This window comes from Chiloscyllium punctatum, chromosome 12 (genome assembly GCF_047496795.1).
Source record: "Chiloscyllium punctatum isolate Juve2018m chromosome 12, sChiPun1.3, whole genome shotgun sequence".
Classification (NCBI taxonomy): domain Eukaryota; kingdom Metazoa; phylum Chordata; class Chondrichthyes; order Orectolobiformes; family Hemiscylliidae; genus Chiloscyllium; species Chiloscyllium punctatum.
The window spans coordinates 32,960,970-32,985,638 of record NC_092750.1 but is presented as its reverse complement, the minus strand read 5'-3'; the positions used below and the strand labels follow the sequence as shown (position 1 = coordinate 32,985,638).

The following is a 24,669-nucleotide window of genomic DNA, read 5'->3' as shown; positions in this document are numbered from 1 at the left end:
CAGAGGCTGAGGGGTGACCTTACAGAGGTTTACAAAATCATAAGGAGCATGGATAGGATAAATAAACAAAGTCTTTTCCCTAGAGTGGAAGAGTCCAAAACTAGAGGGCATAGATTTAAGGTGAGAGGGGTAAGATTAAAAGGGCAACCTTTTAACACTGAGGATGGTATGTGTATGGAACAAGCTGCAAGAGGAGTTGGTGGAGGCTGGTACATTAAAAGCAACTGTATGAGGATATGAATAGGAAAAGATTTGGGGGATATGGGCCAAATGCTGGCAAATGGGACTAGATTAGGTTGGGATATCTCGTCGGAACGACGAGTTGGACTCAAGGGTCTGTTTCCGTGCTGTACATCTCTATGACTTTATAAATTGATTTTTAGCTTTTGTGCTGTGATCTCTCAGGGCATCACAATTCTTCAATGTAGAGCCACTTTCAGTATCACTCGAAAGGGAGGGTGAATAAACCCCAGGCTCCTTGAATGGAAAAGGAGATAAAATTTAAAATAAAGAAAAAAATTGCTATGACAAGCTTTAAGTAGAAAATATAATTGCAAGCCAAAGGGATAACAGAAGGTTCAAAGTGGAGATGAAAAAGCATTTTAGAGAAGCAAAGAAGGATTATGAAAAAAAATTCCAAAATCATCAAAAGCACTTCAGGTGAAAGGATTAGAGTTGATTAGGGACAGAAAAAGAAGATTTACATATGGGAATAAGAGGTGTGGCTGATGTGTTAAATGAATATTTGCACCTGTTTCTTCTAAGAAGCTACCCAGGTCATTGTGATAGATGGAAGGTTTGTGACTCGGAGAATTTGAAATTGATGAAGCACCAGAACTAGATGAGATGTGTCCAAGGATATTGAAGGAAGTGAGTGTGGAAATTTCAGGGGCACTTGTCAGAACTTTTCAGTCTTCACTGGACTCAGGATAGGTGCCAAAAAACTGGAGAATGCAAACATTACAACCTTGTTCACAATTATTGTAAGGATAAGCCAAAAAATTACAGACTGGTCAGTATAGGGAATGCTGGATGACTAAAGAAATTGAGGGTTTGGTTAAGAAAAAGAAGGAAGCATATGTCAGGTATAGACAGGATAAATCGAGTGAATCCTTAGAAGAGTGTAAAGAAAGTAGGAGCATACTTAAGAGGGAAATCAGGAGGGCAAAACGGGGACATGAGATAGCTTTGGCAAATAGAATTAAGGAGAATCCAAAGGGTTTTTCCAAATATATTAAGGACAAAAGGGTAACTAGGGAGAGAATAGGGCCCCTCAAAGATCAGCAAGGCGGCCTTTGTGTGGAGCCTCAGAAAATGGGGGAGATACTTAATGAATATTTTGCATCAGTATTTATTGTAGAAAAGGATATAGACTGTGGGGAAATAGAAGGTGACTTCTTGCAAAATGTCCAGATTACAGAGGAGGAAGTGCTGGATGTCTTAACAGTTAAAGGTGGATAAATCCCCAGGACCTGATCAGGTGTACCTGAGAACTCTGTGGAAAGCTAGAGAAGGGATTGCTGGGCCTATTGCTGAGATATTTGTATCATCGATAGTCACAGGTGCCGGAAGACTGGAGGTTGGCAAACATGGTGCCACTATTTAAGAAGGGCGGTAAAGACAAGCCAGGGAACTATAGACCTGTGAGCCTAACCTCAGTGGTGGGCAAGTTGTTGGAGTGAATCCTGAGGGACAGGATGTACATGTATTTGGAAAGGCAAGGACTGATTAGGGATAGTCAACATGGCTTTGTGCATGGGAAATCATGTCTCACAAACTTGATTGAGATTTTAGAAGAAGTAACAAAGAAGACTGATGAGGGCAGAGCAGTAGATGTGATCTATATGGACTTCAGTAAGGCATTTGACAAGGTTCCACATGGGAGACTGATTAGCAAGGTTAGACCTCATGGAGTACAGGGAGAACTAACCATTTGAATACAGAACTGGCTCAAAGGTAGAAGACAGAGGGTGGTGGTGGAGGGTTGCTTTTCAGACTGGAGGCCTGTGACCAGTGGAGTGCCACAAGGATTGGTGCTGGGCCCTCTACTTTTTGTCATTTACATAAATGATTTGGATGTGAGCATAAGAGGTAGTAAGTTTGCAGATGACACCAAAATTGGAGGTGTATGGACAGCGAAGAGGGTTACCTCAGATTACAACAGGATCTGGACCAGATGGGCCAATGGGCTGAGAAGTGGCAGATGGAGTTTAATTCAGATAAATGCAAGGTACTGCATTTTGGGAAAGCAAATCTTAGCAGGATGTATACACTTAATGGTAAGATACTAGGGAGTGTTGCTGAACAAAGTGACCTTGGAGTGCAGGTTCGTAGCTCCTTGAAAGTGGAGTCGCAGGTCTACACTAGGATCATGAAGAAGGTGTTTGGTATGCTTTCCTTTATTGGTCAGAGTATTGAATACAGGAGTTGGGAGGTCATGCTGCGGCTGTACAGGACATTGGTTAGGCCACTGTTGGAATATTGCGTGCAATTTCGGTCTCCTTCCTATCAGAAAGATATTGTGAAACTTGAAAGGGTTAAGAAAAGATTTACAAGGATGTTGCCAGGGTTGGAGGATCTGAGCTACAGGGAGAGGCTGAATAGGCTGGGGCTGTTTTCCCTAGAGTGTCAGAGGCTGAGGGGAGACCTTACAGAGGTTTACAAAATTATGAGGGGCATGGATAGGATAAATAGACAAAGTGTTTTCCCTGGGGTAGGGGAGTCCAGAACTAGAGGGCATAGGTTTAGGGTGAGAGGGGAAAGATATAAAAGAATCCTAAGGGGCACCTTTCTCACACAGAGGGTGGTACGTGTATGGAATGTGCTGCCAGAGGAAGTGGTAGAGGCTGGTACAATTGCAAAATTTAAGAGGCATTTGGATGGGTATATGAATAGGAAGGGTTTGGAGGGATATGGGCCGGGTGCTGGCAGGTGGGACTAGATAGGGTTGGGATATCTGGTTGGCATGGATGGGTTGGACCGAAGGGTCTGTTTCCATGCTGTACATCTTTATGACTCAAGAGGTATTAAATAATCATTTGAACAGAAACAATGTGTAACAGTATGGGGAAAGGCAAGATGGTGGTACTAAATCATTATGCTAATTAGATAAGTACAGTAGACATGCTGGGCCAAATCATTTCCTTCTACACTGTGGTTAAACTGTGATATTGTGTCCCCACCTTTAGGGATTCTGCAGCAGTGTCCTAACAATAGAAGTCAATGTCACTAGTCTTTGGTACTTCTGTGGAAGCTCAAATGGCTGCAATAAAGCTTTGTTTTTGATAACAAAGTATCTACCTTGGCCAGTCTACTTGACTACATAGATAAGGGTTTCTGGGGCTCACTCATTTTCTACAATATGCTGTCTACCAGATAAATGGAAGTGCTGTTACAAATCTCACAGGAGTAATGGTGTTGCTACAGGAGGGGTTTATGTTGTCCTGTAATGATCCATGAATGTCTGGTCCTTGCCACATTTGTAAATTTTATCCGAGAGTACCAGTATGGCACTTGGGACAGGCAGCAACTGAAATGCAGTTTTGCAGTTACATCATGAGAATCTCAAGGATCCCAATATCTAAAACAATAGTCTTCCAACAATTTTGCTGAGGCCACTAGAGCACTACTGATTGGAGTAATAGACTATATAAACTTGTTTTTAAAAAAGGTACATGCTTCTCACTGGTAGGCGAAATAAACTCAAGGGAATTATTGTATTGGAAATTAATCATTTTAATCACTTCTGGCTTTCAACTGACTGAGTGCTCTTATTTTTTCATGTTTCGTACATGATTGAAATAGAAGTTAACTTAAGGAATCAGTTCTTAAAGGCAGGTTTAAAGGGAATGGTGAAAGATGTAACAAGTAATATAAATGCAGAAGGGCATTCTGTAACATTTCAAGGCAGGATAATAAGCAGTCAGAGAAGTTGCTGTGCAGTTATGTCCTCCCTTTCATACTTGGCGTAAAAGGTGCTTACTGTTACTCTATCTGCTACCTCTTCATCTTGGTTTTCCTAGTTTGATGAAAATTGCTGCTCTACCTCTTCTAATTTAAGTCCTCCATGTTGGATAACCTTTTACAGGTTTCAGTACACCAGTATGGAGCCCCCAGTCATTTCCAGCTAGTTTAACCGGAGTTTCAGGAACTTTATGTTCTGGTAATACTTGTTCAGCAATGATTCTATGCCCTTCAATGTACAGGCAAGATGGGGTTGAGAATGCTTTGCAAGAGCTTCCCTCCCAGTTGTCATTCACTTCAATGGAATGTGTAGGGTGTAAATGGCTGCTTGGATTGCTGTCGAGAAGGCCAACATGGACTAAATGGACCAAATGTCCACTTTTTGTGCCCATAAAGATTCCATAATGAGTGACTAATCTGCTATCACCTGTTTTGCATCCCAGCCAACGTTGAATTTTTATACATGCAGCTGAAAATATGGTCCCAGTAGAGTGCTACAAGACTGTTGCTACTCAGACTGTGTTGCCCTACTTTGTGCAAAACTAATCATTGTCAATAATGTCATCTCAGTCAATTAACATAAATTAGTGTTGTTCCTGATACAATGTATTGTCTGCCAGAAGTGCACCAAAATCAAGCAGTCAGCTATCTCACCTCATATTGTCAAACACTGCTGACCACCATTAAAATTATCTTGCTCTTGAAGGGAAATTAAAGGGAGCAAAGGTATTATTGTCACACCATGACCGACCTGGTGTTCATAACTTGCTGTCAGTCAGCAATAGATTCTCTCTTTCAAGCTATAGCTCCTCATGCAAGATGGTTTAATAATTAAAACTGCTATCAAGATGTTCACAAGCTGAAACTACAGGGCTCTTTGTTACTCATTAAGCATTTTTGTCTCAATTAGGTCAGTATAATAGGTTCATATGTGCTTGTTCAGTGAACGAGTCATCAGCAAAAGGAGTTAAGAAGTAATATTTTGTATTCTTCCATCCCATTGAAACTATCCCTAAGGTTGATTAACCACATTCAATTTGTGGAGTCCACAATCAGTGTTAGGGACTTAACTTTCTCACTTGAAGGAATGATGTCAGAGAGGAATGGTGAGAAAATGAAAAAATTGATCACCAACAGTATCTTGCTTTACATCAGATATAGATTGTTTCATAATGCTTGAACTTCATCACATTATATCATATGAGAAAGGTCGAATACTTACAGCTTCTACCAAACTGTCTGCACTCCCTCGTTTCTCATAGTATCGTTGTAAAAAGTTATTGGGAACAGCTAGATTTGATGGGGTATAGATTTTGTAAGGAATGTCAATGTCGTCAGTATACCAAGAGCTCCTGCTCATCGAGGGAAGATTACCATTCATATGTTCCCTGGATTCAACACGATCTACACGGATCAGAGGAGTGTAGTATGGGGAACGCTCTTTGCTGGGTGGCGTAGCTGGAGGCGTTGCCCATGACCGTGTTGATCGTGCTGGTGAGAGTCTTCTACTTTTGTAAGAATCCATTCCTGCCACAGCCATAACCTGTTTATTCATAGAGAAAGAAATCAAAGGTACAAATATAATTACATAATCCATCATCTTTCATTACTATTCAGAAAAATAAACATGAATCTATGTTAAGTAGGTGATTTCCCAATTCCTTTGTGATACATTGCCTCAGTAGTCGAAGAGAAATTTCAAGCATTAACAGTCACTGAAGCATTTAGTTCTGAATTTAATCATGAAAACGTCATCTTATTCTGGTGCTGGCTAAATATCTGTCAGTGTGAAAATAGTACGGCAATCCAGAGTAAATCTATGATTCTTCCTACTATCACTGACTTTTTTACTACTCACTTTTTCCACTGGTCCCTGGCGTGTTAGTTGTCTTGAGTTGTGGAGCCAAAGTGAAGTAGAGCATTTTACAAATAGAGTAATAGAGACGTACAGCACAGAAATAGACCCTTCAGTCCAACTTACCATGCTGGCCAGATATCCTAGATCATCTAGTCCCATTTGCCAGCATTTGGCCCATATCTCTCTAAGCCCTTCCTATTCAAAAACCCATCCAGATGCCTTTTAAATGCCTTTTAATGTACTGGCCTCCACCACTTCCTCTGGCAGCTAATTCCATACACTCACCACTGTCTGCGTGAAAACATTGCTCCTTAGGTACCTTTCAAATCTTTCCTCTCTCACCTTAAACCTATGCCCTATAGTTCTAGACTCCCCCACCCCACAGAAAAGACCTTGTCTATTTACCCTATCCATGCCCCTCATGATTTTATAATTCTTTATAAGGTCACCCCTCAGCCTCTGATGCTCCAAAGAAAACAGCCCCAGCCTATTCAGCCTCTCCCTATATCTGAAACTTTCCAACCCTAGAAACATCCTTGTAAATCTTTTCGGAACCCTTTTCAAGTTTCACAACATCTTCCAGTAGGAGGGAGACCAGAATTGCACACATTATTCCAAAAGTCCAATGTCTTGTACAGCCGCAACATGTCCTCCCAACTCCTGTACTCAGTGCTCTGAACCATAAGCAAAAGCATGTCAAACACCTTCTTCACTATCCTATCTCCCTGCAACTCCACTTTCAAGGAGCTATGAACCTGCACTCCAAGGTCTCTTTGTTCAGCAACACTCCCCAGGACCTTACCATTAAGTGTTTAAGTCCTGCTCTGACTTATAGAGTTATAGAGTCATAGAGATGTACAGCATGGAATCAGACCCTTCGGTCCAACTCGTCCATGCCAACTAGATATCCCAACCTAATCTAGTCCTACCTGCCAGCAGGCCTATATCCCTTCAAACCCTTCCTATTCATATACCCATCCCGATGCCTCTTAAATGTTACAATTGTACCAGCCTCCACCACTTCCTCTGGCAGCTCATTCCACCCTCTAAGTGAAAAGGTTGTCCCTTAGGTCTCTTTTATATCTTTCCCCTCTCACCCTAAACCTATGCCCTCTAGTTCTGGACTCCCCCACCCAGGGAAAAGACTTTTTCTATTTATCCTATCCATGCCCCTCATGTTTTTATAAACCTGTATAAGGTCACCCCTCAGCCTCCGACGTTCCAGGGAAAACAGCCCCAGCCTGTTCAGCCTCTCCCTGTAGCTTAAATCCTCCAACCTGGCAACATCCTTGTAAATCTTTTCTGAACACTTTCAAGTTTCACAATATCTTTCTGATAGGAAGGAGACCAGAATTGCATGCAATAATCCAACAGTGGTCTAACCAATGTCCTGTACAGCTGCAACATGACCTCCCAACTCCTGTACTCAATACTCTGACCAATAAAGGAAAGCATACCAAACACCTTCTTCACTATCCTATCTACCTGCGACTCCACTTTCAAGGAGCTATGAATCTGCACTCCAAGGTCTCTTTGTTCAGCAACACTCCCTAGGACTTATCATTAAGTGTATAAGTCCTGCTAAGTATTTGCTTTCCCAAAATGCAGCACCTCACATTTATCTAAATTAAACTCCATCTGCCACTTCTCAGCCCATTGGCCCATCTGATCATCAGCAAACTTACTAACTATACCTCTTATGCTCATATCCAAATCATTTATATAAATGATGAAAAACAGTGGACCCAGCACTGATTCTTATGGGACACCACTGGTCACAGGCCTCCAGTCTGAAAAACAACCCTCCACAACCACCCTCTGTCTTCTACCTTTGAGCCAGTTCTGTATCCAAACGGCTAGTTCTACCTGTATTCCATGAGATCTAACCTTGCTCACCAGTCTCCCATGGGAACTTTGTCAAACACCTTACTGAAGTCCATATAGATCATATTGACCACTCTGACCTTATCAATCCTCTTTGTTACTTCTTCAAAAACTCAATCAAGTTTGTGAGACATGATTTCTGTTGCATTTCCAAAATGCAGCACCTCACATTTATTTAAACTCCATCTGCCACTCCTCAGCCCATTGGCCCAACTGATCAAGATCCGATTGTACTCTAAGGCAACCTTCTTTGCTGTTCACCACACCTCCAATTTTAGTGCCATCTGTAAACTTGTTAACTATACTTCCTATGCTCAGATCCAAATCATTTATATAAATGATGAAAAACAGTGGACCCAGCACTGATTCTTATGGGACACCACTGGTCACAGGCCTTCAGTCTGAAAAACAACCTTGCTCCACCACCCTCTGTCTTCTAACTTTGATCCTTTATCCAAATGGCTAGTTCTCCTGGTATTCCATGTGATCTAACCTTGCTAACTAGTCTCCCACGAGGAACCTTGTTGAATGCCTTACTGAAGTCCATATAGGTCACGACCACTGCTCTGCCCTCATCAATCCTCTTCATTACTTCTTCAAAAAACTCAATCAAGTTAATAAGGTGATTTCCCACGCACAAAGCCATGACCAAATTTTATTTACTATTGCAGTCAAACTTAATCTTATTCTTTGGTGTTATCATTCTCTCCCATTTAACATTCACGTAACATCAAATGAATGTGAATTCTCTTTGTGAAGTACTGAATTAAAAGGCTATTCGTACAAGTACGATAGCTCAAGATTTCAGGATGAAAGGTTTGTGAGCAGCAGAAAACACATTTTATCGAGAATCCATCTTGGCTGAGTTCTGTCTTGGTAAAGAAACTTAGAGAAACATTATTTACACTGCCATACGTAGTGAGATAAATAGAAATTTGATTTATTGTATTTAAAATTTTTGATTTAGCTTTGCTTCTCCAGTTCATAACATGCTGGACTGAACAAGCTCATGTGTAACTATTTGAGTTCTGAGCAAATTTATTCTCTTTCTTGTGATTGACAGCAGATCAGGATGCAACAGTAATAATCATGTTATAGGATTATAGAAATATATACATTTTTAGAAACAGAAATAGAAACAAATCAGAGGATTCGGAGAGTTTATAACACATCAAAGGAGAATCAAGAAACTGATAAAGGGAAAATAGACTATGACTTGCAACTGGTAAAAAGCTTGAAAACAAACTGGATTTGTAAAAAAGGAAATGTTTGACAATGATCAATGTGGGTTCATTACAGGCAGAGTCAGCAGAATTCATAATGGGGAACAGAGAAATGGCAGAGATACCAAATTGTTACTTGGTGTTGTATTCACTGAGGAAAATACACAAAAATTCCAAGAATTACAGATCAATTGGACTAGGGAGAATGAGAAATTGACAGAAATTAGTAAGAAGGTTATTCTGGAGAAATGAATGTAACTGAAGGCTGATAACTGCCCATGTCCTAATAATAAACATAGAAACATTGAAGATAGGAGCAGGAGTAGGCCATTTGACCCCTTAAGCCTGATCCACCATTCATATGATCATGGCTGATCATTGATCTCAATATTCAAATCCCGCTCTTCCCACCCCCAGCCATCTTTTGATCCCTTTATCCACAAGAGCTATATTTTCCTCCTTCTTAAAAACAATGTTTTGGCCTCAACCACTTCCTGTGGTAACGAAATCCGAAGGCTTACCAGTCTCTGGGTGAAGAAACTTCTCCTAGCCTCAGTCTTAAAATGTTTACATCTTATCAAGAGCAGTATGGTAGCTCAGTGGTTAGCACTACCTCACAGTGCCAGGGACCCAGTTTGATTCCAACCTTGGGTGATTGTGTGGAGTTTGCACATTCTCCTCGTGACTGTGTGGGTTTCTTCCAAGTGCTCTGGTTTCCTCCCACAGTCCAAAGATGTGCAGGTTAGGTGGATTGACCATTCTAAGTTGCCCCATAGTATCCAGGGATGTATAGGCAAGGTGGACTAGCCATGGGAAATATAGGGTTACATCGATAGGGTAGGGGATAGGGCAGGGTGGGATGCTCTTCGAATGGTTGGTGTGGACTCGTTGGGCCGAATAGTCCACTTCCATGCTGTAGGGATTCTATGATTACTCTTGAACTATGACCACTAGTTCTAGACTCCCCTACAACCCATATTCCAGAGTGTTGAAAGAGGTAGTTATGGATATAGTGGAGACATTGGTCATCACTTTCAAAATTCCATAGATTCTGGAATGGTTCTTGCAAATTGGAAGCTAGCAAATGTTAGCCCACTATTTAAGAGCGCTAACATCACATGTCTTGTGTTAAGCATAAATTATACAAAAGAGACGGTTTGCACCTTAATAGGTTGGGGACCAGCATTCTGGCAGGCAGGTTTGCTTCTGCAACACAGCTTCAAAGTTCAATGGTGCAATACCTTAGCAGGGATGACAGTGGAGGAACAATGGCAGATATTTGTGGGTATAATGCAGAAGATGCAGGGGGGGGCGGGCAAACTGGAAGTTTAAGAAGGAAATTGAAGGGAAAGTTACAACAAGGGAAGTCAAGAAAGACAACGGTATCAATGAAGCAGAAAACTCAAAACGGGATCATGCCGTAAGGTTGAATGAAATAGGGGTTGATAGGAAGGGTGAGGGCAGTAACAAATTAAAAATACTATATATGAATGCACGAAGTATTAGAAATAAGATGGATGAGCTTGAGGCTCTTTTGGAAATTGGTAGCTACGATACTGTGGGGATAACCGAGACGTGGCTTCAAGTGGACAGGGCCTGGGAAATGAATATTCAAGGCTATACGTGCTATGTAAAGGACAGACTGACAGGCAGAGGGGGTGGGGTGGCCCTGTTGGTAAGGGATGATATTCAGTCCCTTGCGCGGGGGGACCTAGAATCAGGGGATGTAGAGTCAGTATGGATAGCGCTGAGAAATTCTTTAAGGGTAGAAAGACCCTCTTAGGTGTTATCTACAGGCCCCCAAACAGGAGTATGGATGTAGGGTGTAAGTTGAATAAGGATCTGAAATTGGTCTGTCGCAAAGATGTTACTACAGTTGTTATGGGGGATTTCAACATGCAGGTAGACTGGGAGAATCAGGATGGTATTGGACCTCAAGAAAGAGACTTTGTGGAGTGCCTCCGAGATGGATTCTTAGAACAGCTAAGAATCTCCCTGGAGCCTATCAGGGAGAAGGCAATTCTGGATCTGGTATTGTGCAAAGAACCAGAATTGATCAGGGACCTCGAAGTGAAGGAGTGATTAGGAGGTAATGACCATAATACAATAAGCTTCAATATGCAATTTGAAAGGGAGAGGGTACAATCGGTAGTGACAATATTTCAGTTGGTTAAAGGGAACTATGGAGCTATGAGGGAGGAGCTGGCCAAAGTTCAATGGTGTAATACCTTAGCAGGGATGACAGTGGAGGAACAATGGCAGATATTTGTGGGTATAATGCAGAAGATGCAGGATCAGTTCATTCCAACAAGGAAGAAAGATCCTAGGAGGAGTCAGGGGTAGCCGTGGCTGATGAGGGAACTTAAGAAACATATAAAGTCAAAAGAGAAAAAGTATAACACAGCAAAGATGAGTGGGAAAACAGAGGACTGGGAAGCTTTTAAAGAACGACAGAGGATTACTAGGAAGGAAATACAGAGAGAAAAAATGGGGTACGAAGGTAAACTGGCCAAAAATATAAAGGAGGATAGTAAAAGCTTTTTTAGGTATGTGAAAGGGAAAAAATGGTTAAGACTAAAATTGGGCCCTTGAAGACAGAAACAGGGGAATATATTACGGGGAACAAAGAAATGGCAGAAGAGTTGAATTGGTACTTCAGATCTGTGTTCACTGGGGAAGCCACAAGCAATCTCCCAGAGGTAACAGTGGCTGAAGGACCTGAACTTAAGAGAATTTATATTTGCCAGGAATTGGTGTAGGAGAGACTGTTAGGTCTGAAGTCTGAAAAGTCCCTGGGGCCTGATGGTCTACATCCCAGGGTACTGAACGAGGTGGCTCTAGAAATCGTGGATGCGTTGGTGATTATTTTCCAGAGTTCGATAGATTCAGGATCAGTTCCTGCGGATTGGAGGGTGGCTAATGTTGTACCACCTTTTAAGAAAGGAGCGAGAGAGAAAGCAGAAAATTATAGACCAGTTAGTCTGACCTCAGTGGTGGGAAAGATGCTGGAGTCAATTATAAAGGATGAAATTATGACACATCTGGATAGTATTAACAGGATAGGTCAGATTCAGCATGGATTTATGAAGGGGAAATCATACTTGACTAATCTTCTGGAATTTTTTGAGGATGTAACTCTGAAGATGGACAAGGGAGATCCAGTGGATGTAGTGTACCTGGACTTTCAGAAAGCCTTTGATAAAGTCCCATATAGGAGGTTAGTGAGCAAAATTAGGGCAGTATTGGGGGCAAAGCACTGACTTGGATTGAAAATTGGTTGGCTGACAGGAAACAAAGAGTAGTGATAAACGGCTCCCTTTCGGAATGGGAGGCGGTGACCAGTGGGGTACCGCAGGAATCATTGCTGGGACCACAGCTTTTTACAATATATATTAATGATATAGAAGATGGTATTAATAGTATCATTAGCAAATTTGCTGATGATACAAAGCTGGGTGGCAGGGTGAAATGTGATGAGGATGTTAGGAGATTACAGGGTGACCTGGACAAGTTAGGTGAGTGGACAGATGCATGGCAAATGCAGTTTAATGTGGATAAATGTATGGTTATCCACTTTGGTTACAAGAACAGGAATACAGATCACTACCTAAATGGAGTCAAGTTAGGTAAAGGGGCAGTACAAAGAGATCTGGGTGTTCTTGTACACCAGTCAATGAAGGCAAGCATGCAGGTACAGCAGGTAGTGAAGAAAGCTAATAGCATGCTGGCCTTCATAACAAGAGGGATTGAGTATAGAAGCAAAGAGGTTCTTCTGCAGCTGTACAGGGCCCTGGTGAGACCGCACCTGGAATATTATGTGCAGTTCTGGTCTCCAAATTTGAGGAAAGACATTCTGGCTATTGAGGGAGTACAGCGTAGGTTCACGAGGTCAATTCCTGGAATGGCGGGACTGTCTTATGTTGAAAGATTGGAGCAACTGGGCTTGTATACCCTTGAGTTTAGAAGACTGAGAGGGGATCTGATTGAGACGTATAAGATTATTAAAGGATTGCACACTCTGGAGGCAGGAAACATGTTTCCACTGACGGGTGAGTCCCGAACCAGAGGACACAGCTTAAAAATAAGGAGTAGGCCATTTAAGACAGAGATGAGGAGAATCTTCTTCACCCAGGGAGTGGTAGGTGTGTGGGAATGCTCTTCCCCAGAACGCAGTGGAGGCCCAGTCTCTGGATTCATTTAAGAAAGAGTTGGATAGAGCTCTCAAGGATAGTGGAATCAAGGGTTATGGAAATAAGGCAGGAACAGGATACTGATTGAGGATGATCAGCCATGATCATAATGAATGGTGGCTGAAAATGTGTTGCTGGAAAAGCGCAGCAGGTCAGGCAACATCCAAGGAACAGGAGAATCAACGTTTCGGGCATAAGCCCTTCTTCAGGAAGAAGGGCCTATGCCCGAAACGTCGATTCTCCTGTTCCTTGGATGCTACCTGACCTGCTGCACTTTTCCAGCAACACATTTTCAGCTCTGATCTCCAGCATCTGCAGTCCTCACTTTCTCCTCCATATTGAATGGTGGTGCAGGCTCGAAGGGCAGAATGGCCTACTCCTGCACCTATTGTCTATTGTCACAGACCTGTTGTCTAACAGCAGTTGTATGAAAATGCTAGAGTATTATAAAGGATGTGACAAATAGACACTTGATAATCATGAGATGATTAGAGATAGCATGGGAAATAGAATGGGAAATTGTGTTTGACAATCTATTTTTCAAAATGTTACTAACAGAATTGATAAAGGTGAACATAGTAAACTTAGATTTTGATAAAGCGCCCCACAGGAGACTGCTTAATAAAATTATAACAAATGGGATAAGAGGTAATGAACTGGCATAGATTAAGGATTGGCCAATAGAAGAAAACTGGGAGAAGGTATAAATGAGATCATCCTTGCATTGGCAGGCTGTGATTAGTGGGGTACCCCAAGAATCATACTTGGGTACCAGCTATTCACAATACATATCCTGAGGACAAAGGGACCAATTATAATATTTTGAACTCGTGGATGATGCAGAGTTTAGTGGGAATGAATGTTGTAAGGAACACACAAACTTGTAATACACAATCAGCTTCAAGAAATCTTAAATAGACTTAGTAAGTGGACAAGAACATGACAAATGGAATACAACAAAGAAAAATGTAAAGTTATCCGCTTTGCACATCTGTCCGTCCTGACAGAATAGTTCTGAAATGATGAGTGGTAGAAAGTGTAGGTAGACAAAGGCCTGAGGAATTCTTGTCCATAAGTCATTGAAGGCTAATATGCAGGTGCAGCAAGCAATTAGAAATGTCAATGGTATGTTAGTAGAGTCATAGAGATGTACATAATGGAAACAGATCCTTCAGTCCAACTCATTCATGCTGACCAGATATCCTAAATTAATCTAGTCCCATTTGCCAGCATTTGGCCCATTTCCCTCTACTGGATTAGTGGTGCTGGAAGAGCACAGCAGTTCAGACAGCATCCGATGAAGGGCTTTTGCCCGAAACGTCGATTTCTCTGCTCGTTGGATGCTGCCTGAACTGCTGTGCTCTTCCACCACCACTAATCCAGTATTTGGTTTTCAGCATCTGCAGTCATTGTTTTTACCCCATTTCCCTCTAACCCATTCCTATTCATATACCCATTCAGATGCCTTTTAAATGTAATCGTACTTCCTCTGGCTGCTCATTCCATAAATGCACCATCCTCTGTGTGAAAAGGTTGCCCCATTTGTCCTTTTCAAATCTTCCTCCTCTCACCTTTAAATTATCCCTCTAGTTTTGGACTCCCCTATCCTAGGAAAAGACCTTGGCTATTTGTCCTATTTATGCCCATGATTTTGTAAGTGTCTTTTAGGTCACCCCTCAGCCTCTGATGCTCTAGGGAATTAGCCCCAGCCTATGCAGCCTCTCTCTACAGTTCAAATCCTCCAACTTCAGCACCATCCTTGTAAATCTTTTCTGTACCCTTTCAAGTTTAACAACACCTTTAGTATAGCAGGGAGACCTGAATTGAGCACAGTATTCCAAAAATGACCTAAACAATGTCCTGTACAGCTGCAACATGACATCCCAACAATATTTGTTTATCCCAAAAGGAATTGATGTACATCCCAAGTATAGTATAGACTTGTATCAATTGTATAGACCCTTGGTTACACTGAACCTGGACTACTATACATGGTTTTGGCTCCCTAACGTTTGGAAGGATATTATTGATACAAAGGGATTGCAACAAAGGTTCACCAGACTTGTTCTGGGGATGGTGGGTCTCCCTGTGAAGGGAGATTCGGGAAGCTGGACCTGTATTCTCTTGAAGAATGAGAGGTTATCTTATTGAAAACGACAAAATACTTAAAAGGATAGACAGTGTTGATGAAGGCAAGATGTTTCTCCTGGTTGAGGAGTCTAGATCCAGGAGACACAATTTCAAAATAAGGGAAAAGCAACTTAGGATTTAGATGAGAAGAGTCTTTTTTTTATTCAGAGACTTGTGAATCTTTGGAATTCTCCACACCCAGAGGGCTTTGGAAGTTTAGTTGTTAAGTATGTTTAAAGTAGAGATTGACAGTTTTCTTAATAACTGTGACAGAAAGGGTTATGGGAGTAATGTGGGGGAAAATGCTTTGACGTGGATGATCAGGCATGATCATATTGAGTGGCAAAGCAATCTCAATGGCTGAATGGCTTTCTCTTGTTCCTGTGTTCCTTTACGTAATGTACAATTTTCAATGTAAAATGGTTGGTAGAATATTATGATAGAAAACGTGCACTTAAGGAAAGGAGTTTCATTTAAAAATGTGGCAGAGCCTACCGAAAGGCCCGGGGTTAAGTCTCAACTGTCCCAGAGGTGTGTAACATCATCTCTGAACAGGTTGACTAGAAAAGTAGGTAACTGGTGCACAAAGCATATATGATCAAAAGTTACTTTCCTCGCTACTGGATACTTTAAGGAATTATGTTTTCATTATTTTATGATGTATCAATTGTTACACACCACATGTAATGTGCTAGATTTTATTTTCCTCTCTATTATTCATCAGTTGCCTTGTCTCAATATAATGATTCCTCATTGACATCATTATTTCTAAGTTTTCATGCAAACATAATTCTTAAATGTAGTTAGGTATACATTGGGCATTGCAGGCTACTTGAGCAAAGGCTACATCAGAAGCAAGCTTGCTTCTGGCTCTCATATCTATACAAACAGTTTCACATCAACTGCATCTGTGACTAAGTAGAGCACAATTGTGATGGAAAAGTCAATTAACCGAGCTTATTGTTAGTCTGTATTTTTCAGCTCTTCACCACCATAACTGAGTGAGGGAACTTCCTGATAACAGTCTTTGAAAGAACTGCAGCAATTTTACAATTGCACTTATTATCATCCTTAATAATTTGAGAAATTTCCTTTGGTGAAGCACTATATGATCATTTTCACATTAAATGAAGGATCAATGCATGCATTGGAATCAGGCTATTTACCTGGTGTTGCATTAAATGTAGTGGGAGAGCAGTTCGCTGTTGGAATATAGGCGATAGTGAGACATCAATTTGACTATTTTGTCTGCGCAGACACTCAAAATTGAAGGAAGGCCTCCGATTTGCTGTGAACACAAATTTATTATTACTTAAGTAAATATCACAAAACTTGTATTCTTATAAAAATATAACAGAATAAAAAGTATGAGACTCTCTAACCGCCGCCCCTTGACATTCAACGGCATTACCATCACTGAATCCCCCACTGTCAACATCCTTGGGATTAGCATTGACCACAAACTCAACTAGACTCACCACATAAACACAGTGGCTACTAAAGCAGGTCAGAGACTAGGGATATGGCAGTGAGTAACTCACCTGATAACCCAAAGTCTATCCACCATCAATAAGACACAAGTCAGGAGTGTGATGGAATACTCCTCACTTGCCTGGATGGGTGCAGTTCTAACAACACTCTAGAGGCTTGACAGCATCCAGGACAAAGCAACCTGCTCGGCACCACATCTAAAAACATTCAATCCCTCCACCCCTGGTACTCAGTACTATCCACAAGATGCACTGCAGAAATTCATCAAAGATCTTCAGACAGCACCTTCCAAACCCACGACCACTTCCACTTAGAAGGACAAGGGCAGCAGGTACTTGTGAACACAACAACCTACAAATTCCCCTCCAAGTCACTCACCACCCTGACTTGGAAATATACTGCCATTCCTTCACAGTCATTGGGTCAAAATCCTGGAAGTCCCTCCTGGCATTGTGGGTCAATCCACAGCAAATGGACTGCAGCGATTCAAGAAGGCAGCTCATCACCACCACTTTCTCAAGGGCAAATAGGGATGGGTCAGTGCTGGCCAGCCAGTGATGCTCAAGTCCCACAAATGAATAATAATAAAAAATCCAAGTTCTCCACAGCAGCGTTGTAAAAAAACAATGACACTAAGCCATGTAAGGAAATCAGGTCACAAGCTTGATGATGGGGAAAGTTTTAAGGAGCATTTTAAAGGAAGAAAGCAAGCTAGAAAGATGTAGATAGGGAATTCCAGAGTATAAGACGTATGCAGCTGAATGCAAAACCAGCAATGGAAGAGCAATTAAAATCAGGGATGTTTAAGAGTTCAGAATTAGAACAATATACAGTATATACCATGAAGGAGATTTCAGAAATGGTGAGTGGCAAGGCCACAAGGAAAATATGGAAATAAAGATCAGGTGTCAATGTAGGTCAGTGAGTACAGAGATGATAGAACAAAGATACTTGACATGTTTTAAGATATGGGAGGCAGAGTTTGGGATGTCTCAGGTTTACAAATGTAGGAAAGCAGCAAGGGCTGCTTAGCAATAGTCAAGTCATTAGATAACAAAGGCATGAGTGAATGTTTCAGCAGCAGGTATAAGGAAAGACAGAGGCAATATTTTGGAGGAGAAAGCAGATAGTCATAGTGATGGCACAAATGCTTGGGTGAACGCTCATTTCAGGTGCAAATATGACACCAAGGTTGCTAACAGATTGGTTTAGTCTCAGTCAGGTGCCATGGAGAGGGATAGAGCCCAATCCTAAGAGCAAAGCCGGCTCTACCTGTGTCATATGCCAATTTTCATTTATGAAAAGTGTGACAAAAATAACTTACTTAATTGTATCTGAAACTTGATCTAGATAGAATTCTCAAGAGAAATACAATTTTAGGCAACTTCCTCAAAATGTATATTTTGAGCAATTTATATGAGAATAACCCTCTTACTGGTTTGTAACTCTACATCATCAATTGTGAAAAAAGACAATGGTCTCTAAACATTTGCCAAGTATTTTTTGCATTGGACAAACATAAGTATTTTTTTTCCCAATTCATTGTATATGCATTCGATTGGGTTCCACTGGCTTTATTAACAAATGAAAGACAAAACTTGTCTTTTTCTGAAATTTCTGGCAAGTCTTGCAACATTATAATGTTTATAACAATAGTAAAATTTTGATAAAAATGCATCAAAAGCTCCTATAAAGTAAACTTACATTTGAAAACTTCAAATAGTATTTTCCAGTACTGTTCTGTTAGATTACAGTCAATAAATAGAACGCGCCAATGTAAATACAAAAGTGAATTAAAGAAATGCAAAAATGTTACTGAACTGGTCTAAGAAACTATTTACCTATAGGTGTTGGTGGAAGCAATCGTCGCCTTGGTGAGCGCCGGTATCCAGCATAACTGTAAGGCTCATCTTCCTCATAGTAACCACAAGGGTGATGGTAACCCTTTGGTCTTTCAAAATCCAGGTCATTACTTTGAGTTTGATTCTGATAGTCACTATGTATTTGTCTTCATTGTATAAAGGAAATTGGAAGAAAAGGAACATAATAAAACATTTTTCAGCTGGTATACAGCCATTATCAGGCTAACATATTTGAATTACAATCTATACTCCCTTGTAGTCTTGATTGTGCACCAGTAGGTAGATCTATGAATGCTGTTAGGGCTAACACTAACATATTTAATTGACCTAATATATTTAAGTGAACGCTGGCAGTCCTTGCTGATTTGTTGCATTTATGCCAGTATTGGACCCAAAGCTGACAGTGTATTTCTTCCCCTATAACATGAATGTACAAAACTATGAAAATATTATAAATCTTTTATTCTTAAAGACTCTGTTAAATTTATTGAGTTACATTTCCATTAATCTTATCTTCACAAATGATATAGAATGGAGAAGCAACCAATGTGATTGTTATCTGCAGCAAATATTGACAATTAACTCTCGATTAACAGTTTTAAAAATGGTTTTAAAAATGACTATATATCAGTGGTGAGACTCTCACTGCTTTCCATCGGAAAGGGAATTTTTATTTTTCCTAAATTGATTTACAAGTTGGATATAGTTATGATGCAGTTACCTTACCTATCCACTGACTGCGTACCGTATTCTTCATAATACTCCTCCCCACTAAAATATTCCTGATCTCCTGAATAATGTTCATCCTCAAACCAGTCGTCTGGCTTTGGTTCCTCTTGAGAAATAGTGGGCACAAAACCATCACCTGAATCAGATCTACGGTGAATTAAGGCATAACATTAAAACAGAGATTATTTTTTAAAAATAGATTCGGCATTTTGATATTCCTGCTAATATATGCAATTCACAAAACAAATTCCATATAAAAATATCAAAACATTTTATGATTGTAATAAAATACTGTGAGGAAAACAATAATATTTAAGATTTGGAGATGCCAGTGTTGGACTGGGGTGTACAAAGTTAAAAATCACACAACACCAGGTTATAGTCTAACAGGTTTAATTGGAAGCACTAGCTTTCGGAGCACTGCTCCTTCATCAGGTGGTTATGGAGTACACAATTGTAAGACACGGAATTTATAGCAAAAGTTTACAGTGTGATGTAACTGAAATTATAGATTGAAAAATACCTTGATTGTTTGTTAAGTCTCTCATCTGTTAGAATGACCATGATGGTTCCACTTCTTTCATATGCAAATCACAAAACTCTTTTTAAAAGTTACATTCTCAGGTTAACTGTAACAATTGGTGTCAGGCCAGATAAGATGTTAAAGGTGTTAGCCCCCTATGTTCTGTTGTCTGTGCCATAATGTTTAGACTGACTCTAATCTAAAAAATAATTAACAGAGTCTTACATGGATTCATGGAGTTTTTGAGCAAAGTACAATGTAACTCTGCAAGTCCAAATTCACCCCACAAACATATTTGTGTCTCTGTGCGTATGGGTGTGTGTGTCTGTGAGAGAGCGTGTATGTATGTGTGTGTGTGTGAGTGTGTGTAAAGGGGTCTAGGTCTGTGAGAGAGTGCATGTGAGAGTTTGGGAGTGTGTGTGTCAATTTAGCTATCAGCCTCTGCTCAGCCACTTTTTGCTGCTGCCTGTCCCGAAGTCTGCCTTGGAAGTTGGTCACTCGAAGGTCTGAGGTCGAATATCCTGGTCCACTGAAGTGTTCTCCAACTGGGAGGGCACACTCCTGTCTGTTGATTATTGTGCGGAATGCACCCTCTCATGGACTTAGATCCTTTTACTTACACACACACACACACACACACATATATATATATATATGGGGTGAATCCATGTAAGACTCTGTTAACTCATTTTTTAGATTAGAATCAGTTTAAACATTATGGCACAGACAACAGAACACACTGGGCTAACACCTTCAACACCTTCAATATCTTATCTGGCCTGACACCAATTGTTACAGTTAACCTGAGAATGTAACTTGTAAAAAGAGTTTTGTGATCTACATATGAAAGAAGTGGAACCATCATGGTCATTCTAACAGATGAGAGACTTAACAAACAATCAAGGTATTTTTCAATGCATAATTTTAGTTACATTTGCTATAAATTTTGCTATAAATTCTGTGTCTTACAATTGTGTACTCCACAACCACCTGATGAGGGAGCAGTGCTCCGAAAGCTAGTGCTTCCAATTAGATCTGTTGGACTATAACCTGGTGTTGTGTGATTTTTAATAACATTTAAGTAAGTATCAAAATCAATGCTTCAATATTTAAACTAAAACACATCAAAACAACTTTGAAGATTAGAAAATAACCCACAAAATGCTGGAAAGAGATCAATGCTGAGGAAAGGTCATTGAGCTGAAACATTAGCTCTGTTCTTCACTTTAAAGATGCTATCTGACCTACTGTGACTACTTCCAGCATTTTCCATTTTCATTTCAAATTCCAAGGATACACAATTCTTTGTTTTTGTACCACTTTTAGTGTTCAACCACAAAATAATATGTGAAAAGTATTACATTCAAATATATGTCAATATTAAAGGACATACCTAACGTTAGTTTCATGATACCGCGTTCTGGTCCACAAAGTAGTTTGAAAAATAAGGTTAGAAAATAAATTATATTTCAATATTTTTCTAGTTCAAAAATTGCTCTTTCACAAAAGCAACATTGACCTTTCAAATTAAGCTGTAAAATTATGAAATCAATCAATAGTTGTTGCTTGAAAACTAATGTTGGTGATAAATATAATTATATGTATTACATCAGATGATGTCTTTGCTTACTATTTTTGTTAGTCTGTTGAGTATGTGGTCCTTAATCAGGTCAATTTCTAGTTTTATTCAAAAGCTTATTAATCTGGCAGCTAAGAATATTCTCTCAAAATCTTTTAGTTGTGAGTTGCTATTCTAGACTACCTGGCATCCTAACTTACAAGTTACATTGCAAACATTTTGACAATATTTGGCCAGGCTGTTGTTGCTGGCAATTTCCCTGAACATGTAAAGAATTAGTACATACCACTTTTTCCACAGTAAATGCATGTCTAATTATCAAAGTGTAGAACAGATTTAGCATTGGTATGGAGAAATCTGCACTGCAAACACATCTCTTTGTTCTTCCTCTCTTTATGTGGCTTTGTCGTTGTCTTAGGGTTAATAATCATGGCTCAATGATACTATGATATCACAATGGAGCAAGTAGAAGAGGCAAGCCACAAGAACTAACTTATTTAGTATAAGAATAGACTTATGTCATGGCAAAAGGTCAAGGTGGAGTTTCGGTCTTATAAATTGCAGAGCAGGTTCAAAGACTCAAATGCTATTTATTATGATTTAATATTTAAACCACATCAGCAAATCAGTGCTCCAATAATATGCCATGGAGTGGTGGAATGTTACATACTGTTTCTCACTTAGTATACCCATGGGACTGACAGCTCCCTACTATCTCTGCCAAAGAGACAACAAGCACAGAGTAAGGTTGTGTCATGATATCTTTATGGTGCATTAATGTTTTCCATCACCCAAAAGTAATATATTCTGGTAGGGAATAGAAAACTTTGGGTGTTTTGAAACAGACCAAAAATGACTCAATTTGGCTAAATTTGGATCTGAAACTCAATCTTTTCAATTTTTAAATGCAAGATTTGTTGGTATAGTACTGATTAATGTGTAGTAGGATTTTGAAAAATGTTGTCTGAAAAATAACAAAGCAAAATTTTCGAAAGGTTAAGTTCCCTGACAAAACAAGGTGAAGGTATCATTGAAACATTGCAAAACAGGAGGCCATTCAGCCAATCAAGCTCCAGCCAGCTATCTGCAAAAACAATTTAGTAAGCTATCATGCCTTTCACTTTCTCAGTGGATATAAATTTCATTGAAAAGTTTTCAGAAAGCTCATTCTTCTTGTATCTTAAATTAATTTTAGAAGTTTGTATGCAGCCACATAATTTGTGAAACTGATCGTACGTCAATCTTCAGATAGTGCATAAGATTTTTTTTACACCCAATGAAAAGGTAGACAGGATCTCAGTTTAATCTTTCAACTGAAAGGCACCAGTTCCAATGATGACTAAGCTTGTCACTAGCCTCCATATTATAAAGTTAAGTACCATCACCTGAGGCAACTGTACATGTCAAAATGACAGTTTGTTAAATGCATATTTGTAAATACACAGCCCCTCTCAATGTATCTCTAAATGTTGCTTTTAGTATTATACAAAATGGATTCTCTAGGTGAACAAAGTATTACTGCCTATTGAGATTTTAAGTGCAAAACTGACCTTTAATGAAACTTAATTAATGGCTACCAAATGCTAGGGTGTCATCGCTGATACTCACGAATCTATATTCATGGTTGAAATTACCTAGTAATTAGAGTATATTAAACTGCCAGGGTTAGTACAAGTCACAGACTCATTTTAAGCCAACTGATGTAATTTGTGTTTAACACAGATGATAAATCTTCCACTTGGCAATATTTCAATCTTGGAAGTTGTGCTGAATATATAAAAGCAATATTACCATTATAACTTTCAAACGGAGGGAAGTTTGACTGGTTTTTCATTAATCCTTGGTTTGGTTGATGTGCATTTCATGGAAGTTCTCAAACTTTTCAATGGGGCTAATATCCTAATATAGGCATTTTAAACAACTGCATCCTCAGTTGGGGTTGCATGTAAGTAGTTTGTATTGCAATACTAACAGAAAAGGCTTCATAGATTTGATGAATTAATGATTTGGTTAATATTATAGAAATAGTGGAGAAAAGGACTGTTATGTATGGGAGAAGGTCACTCTCCACAAAAATAACTTGTACAACTAACCTGAAAGGAGTTAACTCAAAACCAGGATCTAAGTTTAGAAAAACAAGACTGATTTTCGGGAAGCTATCATGGTGGAAAATGCTTTTAAAAATATTGCAATGAAACCATCCCCAAAGTTCTAACCTGCTAACTAGCAAAATGAATTGCCATTCCTGCTCTGTTTCAAGGCCAGCCAGCCAAGGCAATTAGCAACTGGAAATATGATGACAGTGATTTTGCCAACTCCTCTTCAAACAAGGTTTAATTACAGATTTACATTTTAATTACAGATGTAATAACTGATTAGCATGGCAAATGATCATTAAGCCGGACTGCAAGAAAATACACCACCTGCTGAAAAGCTAAGTAATCATCCTAAAGTGGAATTCAATGGGTGAAACGAGAGCACAGACAGCACTGTTTCTATTACTGTAAGCAATTGAACTGACACCAATTTCTAGTGAGGGTATCATCTTGAATCCTAACTCTCACTGCTCAATGCTTCGCGTCTCTTTATTGCTTTTCTATGACTGTATTTTTGTAAGACAGATCCTGTAGTTAACTAACTGTAGTCTTACAGTATGATTTAATGTCATAAAATCAAACATAATTAAACCTTTTAAAAATATTTCCCATGCAGCTCGTTCTTGAGTGCAAGTTTGTCCTTCATCACCTGCTGCACTCCCAGTCTAGCAGCTTTGTTCTTTATGACTCAGCCAGCTTAGTCAATAGAGCCACTAAGCCACTCTTGGTGATAGACATAAGGCCCCCAACCAGAGTACATTCTGTACTCTTGGCTCTCCCCAGCACTTCTTGCAATCAGCAGGAAGTTTCCTTTCTCAGGTCTGATTTGCTAACTTAATAGGATTAGGCATCAATGTTGATGACTCCCAGGGAAATCCTTCCCAATTGCACCACCTCTGTTTGGATCTTTCAACTGGTGAGACAGAATATTCCTAGGGATGGTCAGTGGGACATCTGTGTCATTGTCTGCAAATTATGGTTTATGAGTATGACGATTGCAAGCTGTTGTTTGACTAGTTGGTGGGATGGCGCTCCCAGTTTCAGCACAAGGTCCAAATATTAATAAGCAGGATTAGTAGGACTGAGTTATTATTTCTGGTGCCTAGGTCAATGATAGGATGTGCTGTCTGGTTACATTCCT

General features: G+C 39.8%; 1 protein-coding gene across 6 annotated transcripts in view; it reads right to left on the bottom strand.

The window, feature by feature from the left end:
• Positions 1 to 24,669, bottom strand: part of LOC140483762 (voltage-dependent L-type calcium channel subunit alpha-1D-like) — a 600,966-nt gene that overhangs the window by 13,186 nt on the left and 563,111 nt on the right. For 5 of the 6 annotated variants that reach the window (XM_072582290.1, XM_072582291.1, XM_072582293.1 and 2 more), the window contains 5 exons: positions 21,247 to 21,273; positions 19,328 to 19,477; positions 18,581 to 18,747; positions 16,415 to 16,536; positions 5,186 to 5,506 (listed from right to left, as the gene is read on the bottom strand). In XM_072582290.1, the coding sequence (XP_072438391.1) occupies positions 5,186 to 5,506; positions 16,415 to 16,536; positions 18,581 to 18,747; positions 19,328 to 19,477; positions 21,247 to 21,273 (787 nt within the window). The remainder of the gene's footprint in view (positions 1 to 5,185; positions 5,507 to 16,414; positions 16,537 to 18,580; positions 18,748 to 19,327; positions 19,478 to 21,246; positions 21,274 to 24,669) is intronic. The other variant, XM_072582294.1, reaches the window with a different exon arrangement.